The sequence below is a fragment of the Dermochelys coriacea genome, chromosome 27, assembly GCF_009764565.3.
Source record: "Dermochelys coriacea isolate rDerCor1 chromosome 27, rDerCor1.pri.v4, whole genome shotgun sequence".
NCBI classification, from domain to species: Eukaryota; Metazoa; Chordata; order Testudines; family Dermochelyidae; genus Dermochelys; species Dermochelys coriacea.
In genome coordinates this window covers 15960188-15976446 of record NC_050094.1, presented here as the reverse complement: position 1 = coordinate 15976446, position 16259 = coordinate 15960188, and the positions used below count along the sequence as shown (strand labels likewise).

The 16259-nt window shown below is 49.6% G+C and overlaps 1 protein-coding gene across 6 annotated transcripts in view; it reads left to right on the top strand.

Annotated features, from left to right (window-relative positions):
• The window catches only part of ETV4 (ETS variant transcription factor 4), a 45499-nt gene extending 30411 nt beyond the window's left edge, over positions 1-15088 (top strand). For 2 of the 6 annotated variants that reach the window (XM_038385553.2, XM_038385554.2), the window contains exons 7-13: positions 492-650; positions 1067-1317; positions 8642-8716; positions 8829-8897; positions 10425-10594; positions 11963-12064; positions 12923-15088. In XM_038385553.2, coding sequence (XP_038241481.2) covers positions 492-650; positions 1067-1317; positions 8642-8716; positions 8829-8897; positions 10425-10594; positions 11963-12064; positions 12923-13144 — 1048 coding nt within the window. In that variant the 3' untranslated portion in view covers positions 13145-15088. Of the gene's footprint in view, positions 1-491; positions 651-1066; positions 1318-8641; positions 8717-8828; positions 8898-10421; positions 10595-11962; positions 12065-12922 lie in introns of all 6 variants that reach the window. The other 4 variants (XM_043503453.1, XM_043503452.1, XM_043503455.1 and 1 more) reach the window with 3 other exon arrangements.
• Positions 15089-16259: the final 1171 nt, after the last annotated feature.

Here is a 16259-nt window from a genome sequence, read left to right as displayed (position 1 = left end):
CATCTAGCCCAGTATCCTGTCTTCTGACAGTGGCCAATGCCAGGTGCCCCAGAGGGAATGAACAGAACAGGTAATCATCAAGTGATCCATCCCCTGTCGCCCAGCTTCTGGCAAACAGAGGCTATGCACACCATCCCTTGCCCATCCTGGCTAATAGCTCCATGAACTTATCTAGTTCTTTTTTGAACCCTGTTATAGCCTTGGCCTTCACAACATCCTCTGGCAAGGAGTTCCACAGGTAGACTGTGTGTTGTGTGAAGAAATACTTCCTTTTGTTTGTTTTAAACCTGCTGCCTATTAATTTCATTGGGTGACTCCTCTGTAAAGTGCCATTAGTTTGATCAAGGAGAGTGATCAGTAATAAGAAAGACGGAAGTTTACTCAGAGCGCTGCATTGCCAGGTGACTGCCTGTGGCACGTTCTCCCCAGGTGAATGGAATGGGTCGCTGTCAGGAGATTGTAATATTCCAATATCTGTTTGACTGTCCCAGTGCCTATGACCAAACCAGACAAGTTGGACTCAAGTCCCCAAACCCAGGAACCCCGATACAGTCACCGCTTCAACATTTCCCTAGGCAGGACAGGAGCTTCCTGAGCCCTCGGGGGCCGTCCCAACCCACATCCAGCCGTGGATACCTCATGGAACACAGGTGAGTGTCCACAGCAGAGGCAAGGTGGTAGACAGCCTCCAACGAAAGGGGCTGCCCTCCCCAAAGTTCCCTTGAGGTTCTCCCCCCTCCCCCCCATATCTGAATCAAAGCTGTCTCTTTCCAGCAATCATAGACCTTCCCTCTTGTTACCAGCCTCGGTCCCAAACAGCTGCCTTGTGCCCATGTGGGGGAAGTCTATTGTCTGAAGCCCATTCAGCTCTATAGCCGTAGCTTCTATATGACCTACAGCTATGCAACAACCCCCGGGAATACCTTGCTAGAGCTGTGCATGTGTGTCTCTTTTGATAAAGCTACAACCCTCTAAAATTCCTGTTCCTTCTACCACTGCATACGGGTCTCAAATAGTTTGTGATTAGGGAAAGCAGTCACCACATCAGCTATTTCCCTCCATTTAGCTCCATCTACCAGCCACCTACGGAGATGTGCCGTTCCTTCCCCTCCTCTCAGGGCATGGGCCGAGACGCTCCAGTTGCCTACCAGCGCCAGATGTCCGAGCCCTGCCTACATTACCATCCGCAGGACTTTAAACAGGAGTACCACGACCCAATGTATGAGCAGGCAAGCCAGCTGGGGGGCAGCAGTGACCACTCGTACCCAGGAGGAGTGGTGATCAAGCAGGAGCAGACAGACTATGCCTATGACTCAGGTAGGGCAGGAGAATTATCCTGACTAAAGCAATACATGCAGGCCAGATGCTGCTGGGTGTGCTGGCTCCTGGGGAACCTTCTCGCTGGCATTGTCACGGGATATGGTGCAGCAGCACATAGGTGCTTTGGCTAACAGCCTCCTTCCCCCTGGAAAACCTCCCCTCCCTATTTCCACACCTTGAGGGAGGTTTTCTGAGAGCAGGAAAAGAGCTATGAGAATGATTCAAGGTTGGAAAACATGCCTTAGACTGAGTGAGAGGCTTTGGAAGCCCAATTGGTTTAGTTTATCCAAGAGAAGGTGAAGAGGTGACTTGATCCCCGTCTATACGTACCTGCCTAGGGAAGACATTTCTGACAGGAAATGGCTCTTTACTCTAGCAGAAAAAGGCAGAACAAGACCCACTAATTGGAAGCTGACATGAGACAAATTCCACCTGGGAAAAAGGCACACATTTTTATTAGGGTGGGTGATTAACCATTGGAACAATTTACCTAGGGCCATTGTGGATTCTTCATCCGTGAAGTCTTTAAATCAACACGGGGTCTCTTTCTAAAAGACAAGCTCCAGCTCAACCAGCATTTAGAGGTTTGATAAAGAAATTACTGGATGAGGTTCTCGGGCCTGTGCTATGCAAGAGGTCAGACTAGATCAGGGGTTCTCAAACTGTGGGTTGCAACCCCATTTTAATGGGGTCGCCAGGCCTGGCTTAATCTTGCTGAGGCCTGGGACCAAAGCCCAAACCCTAGTCAGCAGGGCTGAAGTTACAGGCCCCCAGCCTTGGGCTGAAGCCTTTGGGCTGAAGCCTTTGGGCTTTGGCTTTGCACCCCTCCTCCCCCACCAGGGGTGTTGGGGCTCGGGCTTTGGCATTGGGCTCCCCCGGCCCGGGGCAGCAGCGTTTGGGTGGGGCTCAGGCTTCAGTCCCCCCTCCTGAGGTCATGTAGTAATTTTTGTTGCCAGAAGGGAGTCACAGAGCAATGAAGTTTGAGAACCCCTGCACTAGATGATCAGAATGACCCATTCTGGCCTTGAACTCTGTGAATCGATGAATCAGACTTTCCAGGCTGCAGAAGGAGAATTCCCCAGCTGCAGTTGCCCAGTAGGTATTTATATTGTTAGTGTATTATTTCTATTTTAATATTGCTTAGGGATTCTGGTCAAAGAGCAGGACCGTATTGTGCTGGGTGCTACATACACACATTAGATGATACATTGCCAGCCCCAAAGGGAAAGGTGACAGAGCATCTCAGAGGGTCTGCGGGAGATTACAGGTCACTAGGCTGCTCCCCTAGTCTGTCCTCTACCTTTCCCTGAAGCCTTCGATTACATCTCAAAGAGAGGTGTGGCCTCCCTCCCCCCCCCCCCCCCGTGCCTGAACACTAATTACAGGAATACTGCCCTGCCAGAGATTCTCGTGGCCCTCAGAGCTGGGAAATTAATGAAGGCTAATGCACAGTAATGCATGTTCTTTACTAGCCTGTTATTGACAATCTTAAGTGGTGAAGCAGCCAGAGATGGAGGCCAAGAAGCGTAATCTCTCTGCCTGGCCTTAGTCGGCCTATTACAGAGGACATTCCACGGGCTCTCTGGAGCAAATTCCTTTCTCCCTGGATGATAAAGTGGAGGATTTTTGGAAAGCAGGGACTTTTGAGATGATGACGAGTCTATAATTGCTTAGAAAATGGACTGCTGCCCTGCCAGTTTCCAGTGAAACCTCAGAACTGCTTGGCAGTATTGGCAGGGATGCCATGTCCTGCCTGCTCAGCATCCCCAGTGGGTTCTGTGCTGCCCACAACCCTGCAGGGGTGGGACAATCCTGCACTATTGTGATCAATGGCAAAACTCCATCAGCAATGCAGGACTGGGTCCTTATTGAGCCCAGTTTGTAAAGAGTCATGGAAATGCCTTGGAAAAAAGCTGAAGTCCTATATTCAGTCTGATCCATGCCCCACAATCTGCCTGCTAACAATAACAATAAATGATAACTTTTGCTTCCTTAAAAAGATCAGAGAATGTTTCCTGGTAGGAGTTCTGACTCTTGCAATCTGCAGAAATGCTCTGGCAGCTGGCCAGGCTGCAATGACTTTCTCTTGATGGATCTGGGAACATTGAGCAGGACTCTTGCTTTCTGGATGTATTTTTAGTCATGTTCTGGTTGGATTCCAAGGGTGAGTCCTCAAAAGAAGGAGCCCTTTCCTCTGGATCCAGACCTGTGCATGGGCAGGGTAGGTCACATCTGGTTTCTCTGTTCCTTGAAGAGTCCTGGGGTGCCTTGTTGTCTTCTGACCCCTCCCCCAGCAATGCACAATCACTAATCCAGAGTCCCCAGTGAATGAATGAGTAAGTGACAAAAAACAGAGAGGAATGGAACTCTGTGTGTGTTCCTCACACCACAACATATGAACTGCCACTCCTGATCAGACCAGGGGTCCATCTAACCAGGCTCCTCTCTGCAACAGTGCCCAGCACCAGATGCTTTGACAAGCGATGTAGAACACCCTATAATGGACAGTTATGGAATAATCTTCCCCTATCCCCAGGCACTTAGAGGTTGGCTCATGCCCTGAAGAAGAAGTGTTTAACACCCCTATAAATTTATATTTTTAATGTAACTCTGGGTAGTCTCATGATTTACATAAATGTCAAATCCAACTCAGCTCTTGGCCTCAAAATATCATGTGGCAGTGAGTTCCAGATGCTAAGTATGCATTATGTTTAAAAAAAACCCAAGAAGGATAGCATCTTAGGAGCTTCATTTGCCCCCTTGTTCTTGTGACAAGGTGGGTGAGGGAATATCTTTTATTGGACCAGCTTCTGTTGGTAAGTGAGGCAAGCTTTTGAGCTACACAGAGCTCATCCTCAGGTCTGGGAAAGGTACTTGGAGTGTCACTCACTTGTTCTGGTGTCATGAGGTGGGTCAGAAATGAAACACTTGTTAGTGAAGACCACTAGGGACTTCAGTGTGGCTCTTCGTTTTGCATGGAAAGTGCTCAGATACGGTGCTGATGGGAGGCTGCTATTACTCCCTATATAAGAGTGTGTTGGTGAGCTATTTGCAGCAGGCATTGATATCCAGATGACATGTTCTCCCACCCCAAAGGGAGGAAATGTGATTTCCTAGTGTAATGTGATTTCTCTGGTCGTTGTCAGGTGGGGTCGAACCTGGGACCTCTAGAGCTTAGTGCATGAGGTAAAAGCCAACTGGTTGTTAGCTAAGGTCTGTAGAGCAGACTCATTCTATCTCTCTCTTTCTAAGTGGTCTCGGTGCCACTAGATGGGCCAGAACACCACACCCAGAAGGTATGTGGGTTACACTAACTCTTAGGAAGAGCTTTGGCCACCTAAGAGGCAGCAGTGGCCAGAGGGAATAGCAAGTGGGTTCTGCAGAAAGCGGTTTTCTTACCCGGGCCAGTGTGGGCCGGGGCACTGGAACAGTTTGTATAGTTGGGGTGCTGAGAGCCATTGACCCAAACTGGAAAGGCTGTATATAATGGAAACCCCTTCAAGGGAGGCAGAGAGTCTTGTGGCACCTTATAGACTAACGAACATATTGGACAAAAGCTTTCGTGGTGCTCCCATATGTCAGTTAGTCTATAAGGTGCCATAAGACTCTTTGCCGCTTTTATAGCACCAGACTAACACAGCTACCCCTCTGATACTTGACACTTCAAGGGAGCGGCTGCACCCCTAGTTCCAGCACCTATGGTGTGCACGCTGCAAGCTCCCCTGCATTCTGTTTAGCTCTCTGCAGACTTTGCTGTGTTCAGCCTTGCAGAAGTTGCACAGAAATCCCTTTGTCAACAGCTGCAGAAGGGAGTCCAGTGGCTTGGAACTAGGACAGACAATGCACTGCGGTCTCTGCAGCGCCAGTGACCTTCAAATGCTAGAGGAGCTGGAGCACTCCTCCCCAGTGCCAGGGATTGCATTACATAACCTTGAACCGTGCTCCCGCCCTGCAGCTTGGCATACATTGCTCATCTCCCTCTGAATGGAGTCAGAGGAATTTCATTCACAAAATGGAGGGCTGGGGAAGGAGCTGAGCTCCCAGTTGGGCTGGCAGTGGTGTCAGCTTTCACCACATGCTTTCTTTTCATAGGCAGCTGACATCAGCCGGTGGCTGGTAACATGAGCTGGTGTGTTGCTGTCTGACTGCTGCCTGGAGCGAGTCAGGGACAATGAGAAACGACTCCCTCCTTTGGAGGTTAAATCGCAAGATAAACCAGCTTTGTTCTGAGAAGCAAATCTTTTCTTTTTACATCTGTGCCACTAATACCAAACTGGAGGATGGAAGCCACTCCCAGCACAGCTGGGCCTGTCTGCTGCGCTAAGCAGAAATTTCTAATCAGCTGGACTTACTATCTTCCTCTTAAAAAGAAAAGGAGTACTTGTGGCACCTTAGAGACTAACAAATTTATTAGAGCATAAGCTTTCGTGAGCTACAGCTCACTTCATCGGATGCATTTGGTGGAAAAAACAGAGGAGAGATTTATATACACACACACAGAGAACATGAAACAATGGGTTTATCATACACACTGTAAGGAGACATGTACATGGCAGAGGGGCATGCACATTGGCCAAACTGGACAGTCTCTACGCAAAAGAATGAATGGACACAAATCAGACGTCAAGAATTATAACATTCAAAAACCAGTTGGAGAACACTTCAATCTCTCTGGTCACTCGATCACAGACCTAAGAGTGGCTATACTTCAACAAAAAAGCTTCAAAAACAGACTCCAACGAGAGACTGCTGAATTGGAATTAATTTGCAAACTGGATACAATTAACTTAGGCTTGAATAGAGACTGGGAATGGATGAGTCATTACACAAAGTAAAACTATTTCCCCATGTTTCAGAGTAGCAGCCGTGTTAGTCTGTATTCGCAAAAAGAAAAGGAGTACTTGTGGCACCTTAGAGACTAACAAATTTATTAGAGCATAAGCTTTCGTGAGCTACAGCTCACTTCATCGGATGCATCCGATGAAGTGAGCTGTAGCTCACGAAAGCTTATGCTCTAATAAATTTGTTAGTCTCTAAGGTGCCACAAGTACTCCTTTTCTATTTCCCCATGGTATTTCTCCCTCCCACCCCACCCCCCACTGTTCCTCTGATATTCTTGTTAACTGCTGGAATTAGCCTACCTTGCTTGTCACCATGAAAGGTTTTCCTCCTTTCCCCCCCCTGCTGCTGGTGATGGCTTATCTTAAGTGATCACTCTCCTTACAGTGTGTATGATAAACCCATTGTTTCATGTTCTCTGTGTGTGTGTATATAAATCTCTCCTCTGTTTTTTCCACCAAATGCATCCGATGAAGTGAGCTGTAGCTCACGAAAGCTTATGCTCTAATAAATTTGTTAGTCTCTAAGGTGCCACAAGTACTCCTTTTCTTTTTGCGAATACAGACTAACACGGCTGCTACTCTGAAACCTATCTTCCTCTTGGCTCTGTCACCTCCACAGCAAGCATCCTGGGGGAAGTCAGGGGTGAAGACCCAGTATCTCAGAGGATGCCAGAGCTGATCACAGCACTACAGAAATGTTTATTAATAATCTCCAAAGGGGGCTGCCTGGGAACCCAACCAGTCAGGGATCAAAGTTAGTTTCTCTCAGTGAAAAGATTCCAGCAGACTCCTGCCTGAGGTGTGGGCACATGCTGCCGTGATCCATACTAGAATAATCCCCCTTTGAAGAGAGAAGGTTGCTCCTGTTCTCCTGGTGTTTTAATGGCCACTTTGGACTGGTTTTCATGAGCAAAAATAAATTCAATCACATTTCCCACTGGGGTTCTGAATGTATCTCTGTATCCGCCATGGAGACATACCCCTCACTGAGTGCCTCCGCCCAGACATGGGTAAAAATGACCTTGCTTCCAGCAGAATGGCTTTCGTGAAACTAGTTTATGCCTGTAATAATGTACAATGCAGACTGCAGTCAATTCAGTGTACCCCTAACTTTAGCATCAGCAAAACAGTGCTGAAGGCAACTGCATTATACAAAAAGGCATGAGAAAACTCTTCCAAAGTATCCAGTTAGTTCCCTCATTCCAGCCGGGGCTGGAAAATTAATGTATAAACTACAGTAACCAGTCATACTGTATGTGCAGTATGGAACCTTTAAAACCACTGCCCTCTTTCACACCCACCTTGTTTTTACCCCTTCATTTTTTTTTTTAAGGCTCATGAAAACTCCCAATCTTTGCATGCAGCTATCTCAAATTAACACCAGTAAGACCCCAAGTGCCTGCAGCAATATATCTGAAACAACTGTCCATAGTAGCAATATGCAGCAGGGGCCCTACAGTCCATAGCTGCACTGTAGCAAAATAAGAACATAGGAATGGCCATACCAAAGGTCCATCTAGCCCAGTATCCTGTCTTCTGACAATGGCAATGCCAGGTGCCCCAGAGGGAATGAACAGAACAGGTTATCATCAAGTGATCCATTCCCTGTCACTCATTCTAGATTCTGGCAAACAGAGGATAGGGGACACCATCCCTGCCCGTCCTGACTAATAACATCCTCTTCACCTGTAACAATCATAATGCAGTCCAGTGTCACACATAGGCGCCGGGGCTGGGAGCACCCAGGGGGAAAAATTGGTGGGTGCTCTGCACCCACCGGCAGCCAAGCTCCCCACCCCAGCTCACCTCGCCTCAGCCTCCTCTGAGCGTGCCGTGTCCCCGCTTCTCCTCCCAGTGCTTGCCGCCGCAAAACAGCTGTTTCACAGCATAACAAGCTGTGGGATGGAGCGGGGAGGAGCGGGAATGTGGCGCGCTCAGGGGAGGAGGCCGGCAAGAAGCGGGGCCAGGGCAGGGATTTGGGGAAGGAGTCCAAGAGGGCCAGGGAGGGGGCAGAGTTGGAGCGGGGACTTTGGGGAAGGGGTTAGAATGGGGGCAGGGCAGGGATGGAGTCGGGGCAGGGGGGAATCGAGCACCCACCAGCGCCAGGAGAAGTTGGCGCCTATGGTGTCACATCACCCTAAACCCTAAATGAAGGAGAAATAGCAAACAAATTTAACCTGTGTTAATATTTCCGTTCTCTCTCTGTCATCGTGGATGAAAACAGTGCTTTGGGTGGTGTCACAATTGCACATTAATTTAATCCATGGCTATTGAAAATGTGGTGAGAGGACAAGCCCTAGAACCAGTCTGAGCTGGAGCAAAGATGGGATCTGGAGTCTCAGTTTTCTCTTAGGAGGGCACAAGGCTAGTGGTTGGCTCGGCTGCTTCAGGGCCTGAGGCTGTGATCCCGTATGAAGAGCAGGCCGGCTCTGATGGGTGTTGTGCTTGGCAGTGATCTGTGTGTGTTGATCATTCTGTAGATGTTCCTGGCTGTACTTCCATATACATGAACGCTGAGGGGTATCAAAGCCATTCAAATACCGAAGGGACATTAGGTAAGAAACCTCCATGGCTCTGTCTCCTCTTCATCTACTCCTGCAATGGACCTCGCTCCAGTGCTGCAGTTTGTCTGTGTTCTCTGATTGCATCTGCTGCTGTGTCTTCCAGGCTATGGCTACAACAAACAGATGAGGCCATTTGCTGATGATGTCTGTGTCGTCCCGGAGAAGTTTGAAGGTCAGAGAGAAACCTGTGTGTCTTCCAAATCTTGGGGTAGGATGAGGTTACCCCAGGCCCTATGTAGCCATGTGAGCGGGCATAGTCAGACTGCCAGCTCTGCTTACCCTATTTGTGACCCTATTCATTAGGAGATGCCGCACCTGGATGTATGAGTCATGGCTGATGATGTGCTTCCTGAGAGTTTGTTTTCTGAGTTTTCATAGAAGCAGACAGACATTTCAGCAGTTGAGTCCAGATCACTGCAGTTGGTGGTGAATTTCTCCTCCTCTTCACTACTGTGCAAACTGAAATGTTGTAGGCAAACACTTGAGAGATGCTGATTTCTGCACAGTAGTTGAACTCAGGACCACCCAGCCAGTGGCCCCGTTTCCCAGCCTTGTTATTGGTGTTGGGGCCCAGTCCCTCTTGATTACAGTCCCAGCACTCCACAGACACCCCCAAACCTTCTCGCCAAGATCACTGCCCTTTCCTAGTGCCAGCTGAGCATGGCACCCCAGGGCCTCTTTACCAACCCTGCTTCAGTTTACAGTAGTCCCGATACACCCCTAGAGTCACTGTGTGGTTGTCAGTGTCACTCTGAAGCCAGGCGGCAGTGTGTCTAACATGGGCTCACTCACAGTAATGGAGCTTGGTCCTGATGTGCAGCCTGCCACCCATACTGGTCAGAGTGTGTGGGATTGCCCTGGGATGAGACACAAGCTGAAATCATTCCAATGTGCTTTCCTGCTGCAGGAGTCAAGCCTGAACATGTAAATGCTTCGTGCCAGAAGCCAGGCCCGGCATCTGCCCAAAATCTTGGCACCTGTATTTCTCAGCCTCTCTCCTCGTCCCCTTTGGGATTCGCCCACCCCCATTGGGACCCAAGGGCCAGCCCTGCCTTTGTGAACATTAGAGGAGGAGATTACCTAATGGGCTTTGATGCTGGGCCTCAGCCAGCTGGGCTGTCTGCGCATTAACAGCAGTTCTGAGCCTGGGCCTGAATGAGTAGCTAGTAGGTGGGGGCCAGCCTCTGAAGGGGGCAGTGAAGCTGGGGGGAAAGCACATTTGGTCTAAAGCTCTATTTCTGCAGAGTTCTCTCAGAAATCAGAGGGCAGCCGGTTCCTTTAGCATCCATCTCTGGAGGATGGGGCTCCCCTGGGAGTGGATGCCATGTCCTACTGCATTAGGGTCTTGTTGCATTTACACTGTGAAGTGATCTCTGACCTACAGTAAAACTCTCCCAACTTCTTCCAATTAAACAAAGAGCAAGCAACTCTTTCGGCTGGCTTGTCACACAATTCCTGCTGCACTCTGGGCTCTGACTTTCTAACCAGATTCTCCTCTTGGGTAGACAGCAGGTGAGAAGAGGTTAGTCCTCAGGCATCCCTGTAGAAACCTCTGTAGGTGGCCTGGAGCTTGCTTTGTCTTTTGTGGCTTTCCACCGAGAAGCCCTCTCTGCATCTTCCTCCCGTCAGGAGAGGCAGAACTGCTGGAGGGCAAGGGAAGGGACATAGCAAAACCCTTTGTGTTTGTTCTGCTCAGCAGGAGACATCAAGCAGGAAGTGGGCGGGTACCGGGAAGGACCCCCATACCAACGTCGAGGCTCTCTTCAGCTCTGGCAGTTCCTGGTGGCTTTGCTGGATGATCCCACTAATTCCCACTTCATCGCCTGGACCGGCAGAGGGATGGAGTTCAAACTCATTGAGCCTGAGGAGGTGAAAACTCTTCAGCTTCTACCCATGGAGCAAGAGAGGCCCCTGGGCTGACTTACTGATTCTGCAGATTCCTGAGGGCCAGGGCCTTTGCCACACGTAGAGCCTCCTGCCTGCCAGTTGCCCTAAGAGTCACCACTGATGCTGGGGTTTTAGAGGAGGAGGCCACGGCAGCTGAGTGCCAAAAATCCCAGCCTTATGATGGCCGCGCCCATCATCTGAGTTTCAGCAGGTGAACAGTCTGGGTCAGTGGGTCCCAGATATAGGAGATGGCAGTTTCCCCTCCAATAGCTCCCTCATTAGGATCTCAGAGTTGCTAAAGGGAACTGCAGTTGGTGGGTTTCTCAGCTGTTCTCCTCCTTCCAAGAGGTTTTACTCTTGGGCTGTCCCATGTTGGTTCTGTGCCACCTATCTCACGTTTAGTGCCCAATGCTGTCTCTGAGATCCGGGGCAGGAGTGTATCTCATTGATCATAGCATTTTAAATAAAAATCTGGGAGAAACCATGTCCTAATCTGGGGATGGATGGTTCGAACTGCAATTAACAGAGATATCATTTCTAGTGCCACCATGTTCCAAACAGAGCAATAAACTCTGATAATAGCTGGAAAATGTGTCTGGAACATCCATTAATGTCAGGATCCGATTTATGGCTGTGTTTAGCAGCTGCTCTAGCTAATCCCCAGGCTCTTACGAACATATGCAGTGCAGATGGGCTGAGTCACTTTGCTGGGTCATTTCACTATTAACATTCGTTTACAAGTGTTTTCTCAGCCTCATTTTTGTATAATAGTGCTCATCATTCAAGGGTGAAGATGGTTTCAGGTGAAGTGGCCCTTTCCCAGTGCTGACCTGGCTGTGGGCATGTCCCGCCAATATATAGGCACTGGCTAAAAGTGCCAAGCACTTCGCATGTAGACTGCAGTAACTTGTGACCTTTTTATCAGCTACTCAGCACCCAGGATTACCCAGTATTCTCAAACCCCTTACTTTCTGTCGGAATGTTGGGGGATTGAGGAAGGGAGTTTGTGGGCCAGTGACAATGTTTGCCTCCTGATGGACTTTTCCATCAATACAATTGCCACAGGGACATTTGCACTCACACATTCTCTCAGTGATGAAAGGAAGCTTCTATTTATCAGCCTTGCCCTCCTTGTTCGCTGCAATGAAATGTGAACGATGCTGTATTTATTAGTTGTATTCCATTGTTTGCCTACTTTAAATTATTATTTATATTACCTTTTGAGCAGCATTCTTCCCTCAGAAAGGAATCACATGGAACATCCCCCAGACAGATAAACACAGGCATTTGTCATGCACTCCTTTCCTCAGAGCTTACAGACATTAATGCACCCTGCATTTTGTCCTGCAGGTGGCCCGGCTGTGGGGTATCCAAAAGAACCGGCCAGCCATGAACTACGACAAGCTGAGCCGGTCCCTTCGCTATTATTATGAGAAGGGCATCATGCAGAAGGTCAGTTTGTGATGGGATCCACGTTCTATGCTCGTCCTGACACTTGTCTTGCTTGAGATTGGAGGTTTGGCTGGCTCATGGCAAGTTCTGAACCCCCTGACTTCCTGAGGTTCCCTCTTTCCCTGTAACTCTCTCCCTGGCCCACCATTCGCAGAGCAGGAAGCAAAGAAACAAGACCCACTGAGGAAAGGTTGAAGGAGCTGAATCCAGGCCTCCTAGGGAAAAGCCGATCAGGGGGTGGGGTCATGCTTTCTCCATGTTTGCCTGCATTGGGGAGCAAGGTGGGGATCCTCTCAACAACAGTCAGGGCGCCTGTCATGGGATTAGTTGGCAAGGGAGTCTCTTGTTGTTATTAGTGCTAGTTAGAGTTATAAAAAGGCTAAAGGTAGTACCTATCCATGTGCTCTGGGCACCCTTAACATAGCCTATAAATACAGCGTAAGTCCAGCAATTGAAGATAACCCACGACAAATCCTGGTCCTCATCGAATGGTTCTCCGACCCTACAGTTAAAAGACTCTTTCCCACCCTCCCCATTTCCAGCCCCCTAAGAGAAAAGCTGTGCCTTGCAACGTGCCCTGCCTGCTTATCGGGTTGTGGTGTCACCATCCCTGGAGCTATTTCAGATGGGACTAGGGCAGCAGCCACAGAGGATGCTGGATGAAGTGGTGAAAACTCCCTCTCTGACATGGGGATGGTCTAGAGGAGCCCAGGGTCTTTCCTAGCTCTGTGGGGTCCCTCTCATCCCCCACTGAACTACTCACATGCCTATGGCTGCTGTCATTCGCTGGGTGCAGCTAGCTGCATGCCAACTGGGTGGGTCAGAGACTGTAACATTCACCTTGTCTCCTCCCTGCAGGTTGCTGGAGAGCGCTATGTGTACAAGTTTGTGTGTGAGCCTGAAGCCCTTTTCTCCCTGGCCTTCCCTGACAATCAGCGACCAACCCTGAAAGCAGAGTTTGACCGGCAGATCAGTGAGGAAGACACTGTTCCTCTCTCCCACCTGGACGAGAACACGGCTTACATCCAGGACCTTGGGAGCCTCCCTTCCCAGCCTTACAGCAAGGGTTACCCCTACTAATTCCACCAGGAGCCCGCTGCACAGCCATTGTGTTTGTATCTATGGAGACGTTTATTAGTAATCGATCTGCATAGAAGCTTTCCTGGGCCAGCTTGGGCTCCACTAGACTCTTTGAATAGCTGCCTTTGAAACAGGCAGAGGTGATGCAAGCCCATCCTTGGACAGCTAGCCAGCATCTGAGGCTTTGAAAGACATTGGCTGCACCTCATTCACCCAGGATATGGCCCCAGACTTGGTGCAATGGAACTGGCTCTCTCACCAGTACAGAAACCTCTCAGTGCTGCCAGAGCAGAACAGCAACAGCATCCAGAGCCAGTGCTGCCTCCAGTCAGTTAAATGTGTGATTGTGTCACATCCCTGCATCGATTCTGTCCCTGGCTTTGACCTCCCGCTGAGCAGGGTAGGGAGGAAATGGGACCCTGTTGAACTCTCTCCTCTGATTTAATGATTCTATGAAAGCTGTTAATTCCCTCACTTCCCCAGACACACATACTCCTACAAAGCATCCCCCAGAGACCCAGCCCACCTACAAGCACTGTTATTACCCCCACTACTTCTTACGTGCTGGGGACAGGCCTGTCCCCAGCAGGGCAGTAGGGAGCTGAAGGCTTCAGCTCACACTTGTTCCATACAAACTGCATGGCAGGAATGTGGAACATTTCTTCCCTTGGATGCATTTGCTCCTGTCTTGGTGCCTTCTTGCTCAGGATGCTTCATCTCTGGGCTGTTTAGTGTTTGAAGCCTGTTGTCATACTGGCAACGACAGGAAGGGGACCAGCTGCCACCAGCCAATGCTGGCGTGGTTCTAGTCTGCTTGACAGGAAATGTCACTGAGGGTGAGCCATGGAGCCACTGGACTCCACTGGCCTGGAGCATGGCTCTGAGCCAGAGGAACCTTGCAGATAACTGGGAATCTGAGGATAGAGAGCAAAGCCTGAGATGGGGTCCGAGGAAAGGGATGCTGGTGCCCATGGGCTCCAATGCCCAAGCCAGTGGCTGGGCTGCTGATTGCTCCTGACTGAGCAGGGGCTACCTACAGCAGCCAGACTCTTCAAAACTGAAGAGCTTCCACCAAAAACATCCTCAGCAATTTTGAGAGACCCATTAGCGTTAGTCAGACCTGCTGTCCCTGGGCAAGTGGGTAAACCCTGGAGGTTAGAAAATAATCTCAGCCTCTGGATGTGAGGCATTTGCTTTGCAAAAAAGCCACACTCTCCTTGTTCATTTGTATCTGGCCTTCCCAGAAGGGCACATGCGAGGGGTAAGGGAGGAGTTCATGAGAAGCTGTCAGGAGTCCCAACTAGTTAATACAGCACGGGCTGCATAACAAGAGATTGTTATGCAATCTCTCACAGCCTTCTCACTGAGAGGGCCCCTCCCCTGCCCCCACTGTGCTAAGCAGCCCCACCCAAACACAACCACAGCAGGATCAAAGGAGCAGCAGTGTCTGTGTAGTGGAGCTCAGCTCTCCTTGCGCCCTGCTGCTCCTCTGGCTGACTTTCAGGCTCCTGAGGGCAGAAAGGTGTTGGCTCAGCCTCATGCGGCAGTTTGGAGGGAAAGTTTTTTATATTGCTTAAGAGGCTGATTTCCCAGGAACTTCCTCTCTGTGCAGCTAGCAGGGATCCTCGCTTCGGCCCCAGGTGCAATGTCTGGAGGGGAAGCTCTCTGTGACCCACAGCATGGTGGGCATGTTCCATTTACAAAGTGCTCAGCCTGCTCACTGCCCCCTTGTGAGAACCTCCCTCCTCCTCTACTGGCCCCACCCCTCCTCTGGCCCTCTGCAGCCTGCAGTCCTCGCCCTGCTCACTTCTCCTGTGGGAAACACACTTTCTCCATTGCCCCACGAGTGAAGGAGAGGGGGAGCTCTTCCCATCGGCATCACTTATTTTTATTATTTATGAGTGTAAAAAAATACTATAATCAATAAATTGGTCTATATCTTTGGCCGGTGCCCCTTCATTCAGCTCCCTGGCTTCTTCTACCTTCCCTTCTAAGCTTGCTCTGCTTGTCTCACTGGCATCAGCATGCAGCTTTGTATGGACTGATTCAGCCAGATGGGGGATGTGCATTTATTTTCATGTTAGGTGTAGGCCAAGGTACTGTAACCGCCGGAACCCTGTGGACTAGTGACCTGCTCCTGTGCAATCACTTGCAAAGGGACAGTTCCCACTCAGCAGCCTCCAGTTCCTTGTCCTCCAACCCAAGTCGTGTCTGCCCTGCTGCAGCCCACTCCAGAGGGCGAGACAAGGACAGGAGCAGTGGCAGATCATGGGCTCGCAGTACAAGCTGGACACGTGCAAGTTTTATACCAAATATTTGGGGGGATGTTTTTTCTCACTGTGTGTTTAATTTTTGTACCTGGCTAACAGCATTTGCTTTTTATGATTTGCTGTCAACTCTCATTGATAAACAATGTACATTATAAGACTGCGCTAGCACCAGCTGCCTAAGATAAAGGTGCAAATTCTCCCAATGCTATAAACCACCATTTTGGGTCAGCCCCTGTTCAGATAAAGCCTTTACAAATTACAGTGCTGGGCATTACAAAAATCCCTTCCTACAATCCCAACCCATGCATGATTCACCCTACAACCCAGCACTGGCTCCAGTCTTACTGGGCCATTGTCAGGGTGCTGAGAGTTGCTTTACGAATATACTAGCTGCAAATGTTTTCATGGGAAATGCTGTTTGAGCTGTTCAAGCCTGCCCAGGGCTGGCTGCTGCTGGAAGGAGGATGGGGGCAAATATTAGATTTATAAACTTAATATTAAGTGAGAAAATTGAGTGTTTTGTTTTGTTCCCTGCCAGGCTGTGCAGGCAAGAAACCCAGAGTGAATGACTTGCCTTCACACTGGCACCATGCTAGGCTTCCTCTGCATGTTAAACTGCTCCTGTCACAATACCACGTAAGTCCCTGTTTAAAGGGGAAGTCGGTGGTCCAGCAGAGCCTCTCCATTGCAGGAGGGCTGAGAGAGTGCACATGTCCACGCTCAGGAAGAGATTGTGATACCTGGACAAACCTTTGTGGCTTTTCCAGTCCTCAGAGGTGGGCTCTGGCCTCAGTGAGCACCTTTGGATTTGAGTGCCTGCATAGTGCATCCCAGCAGGAGTCCTG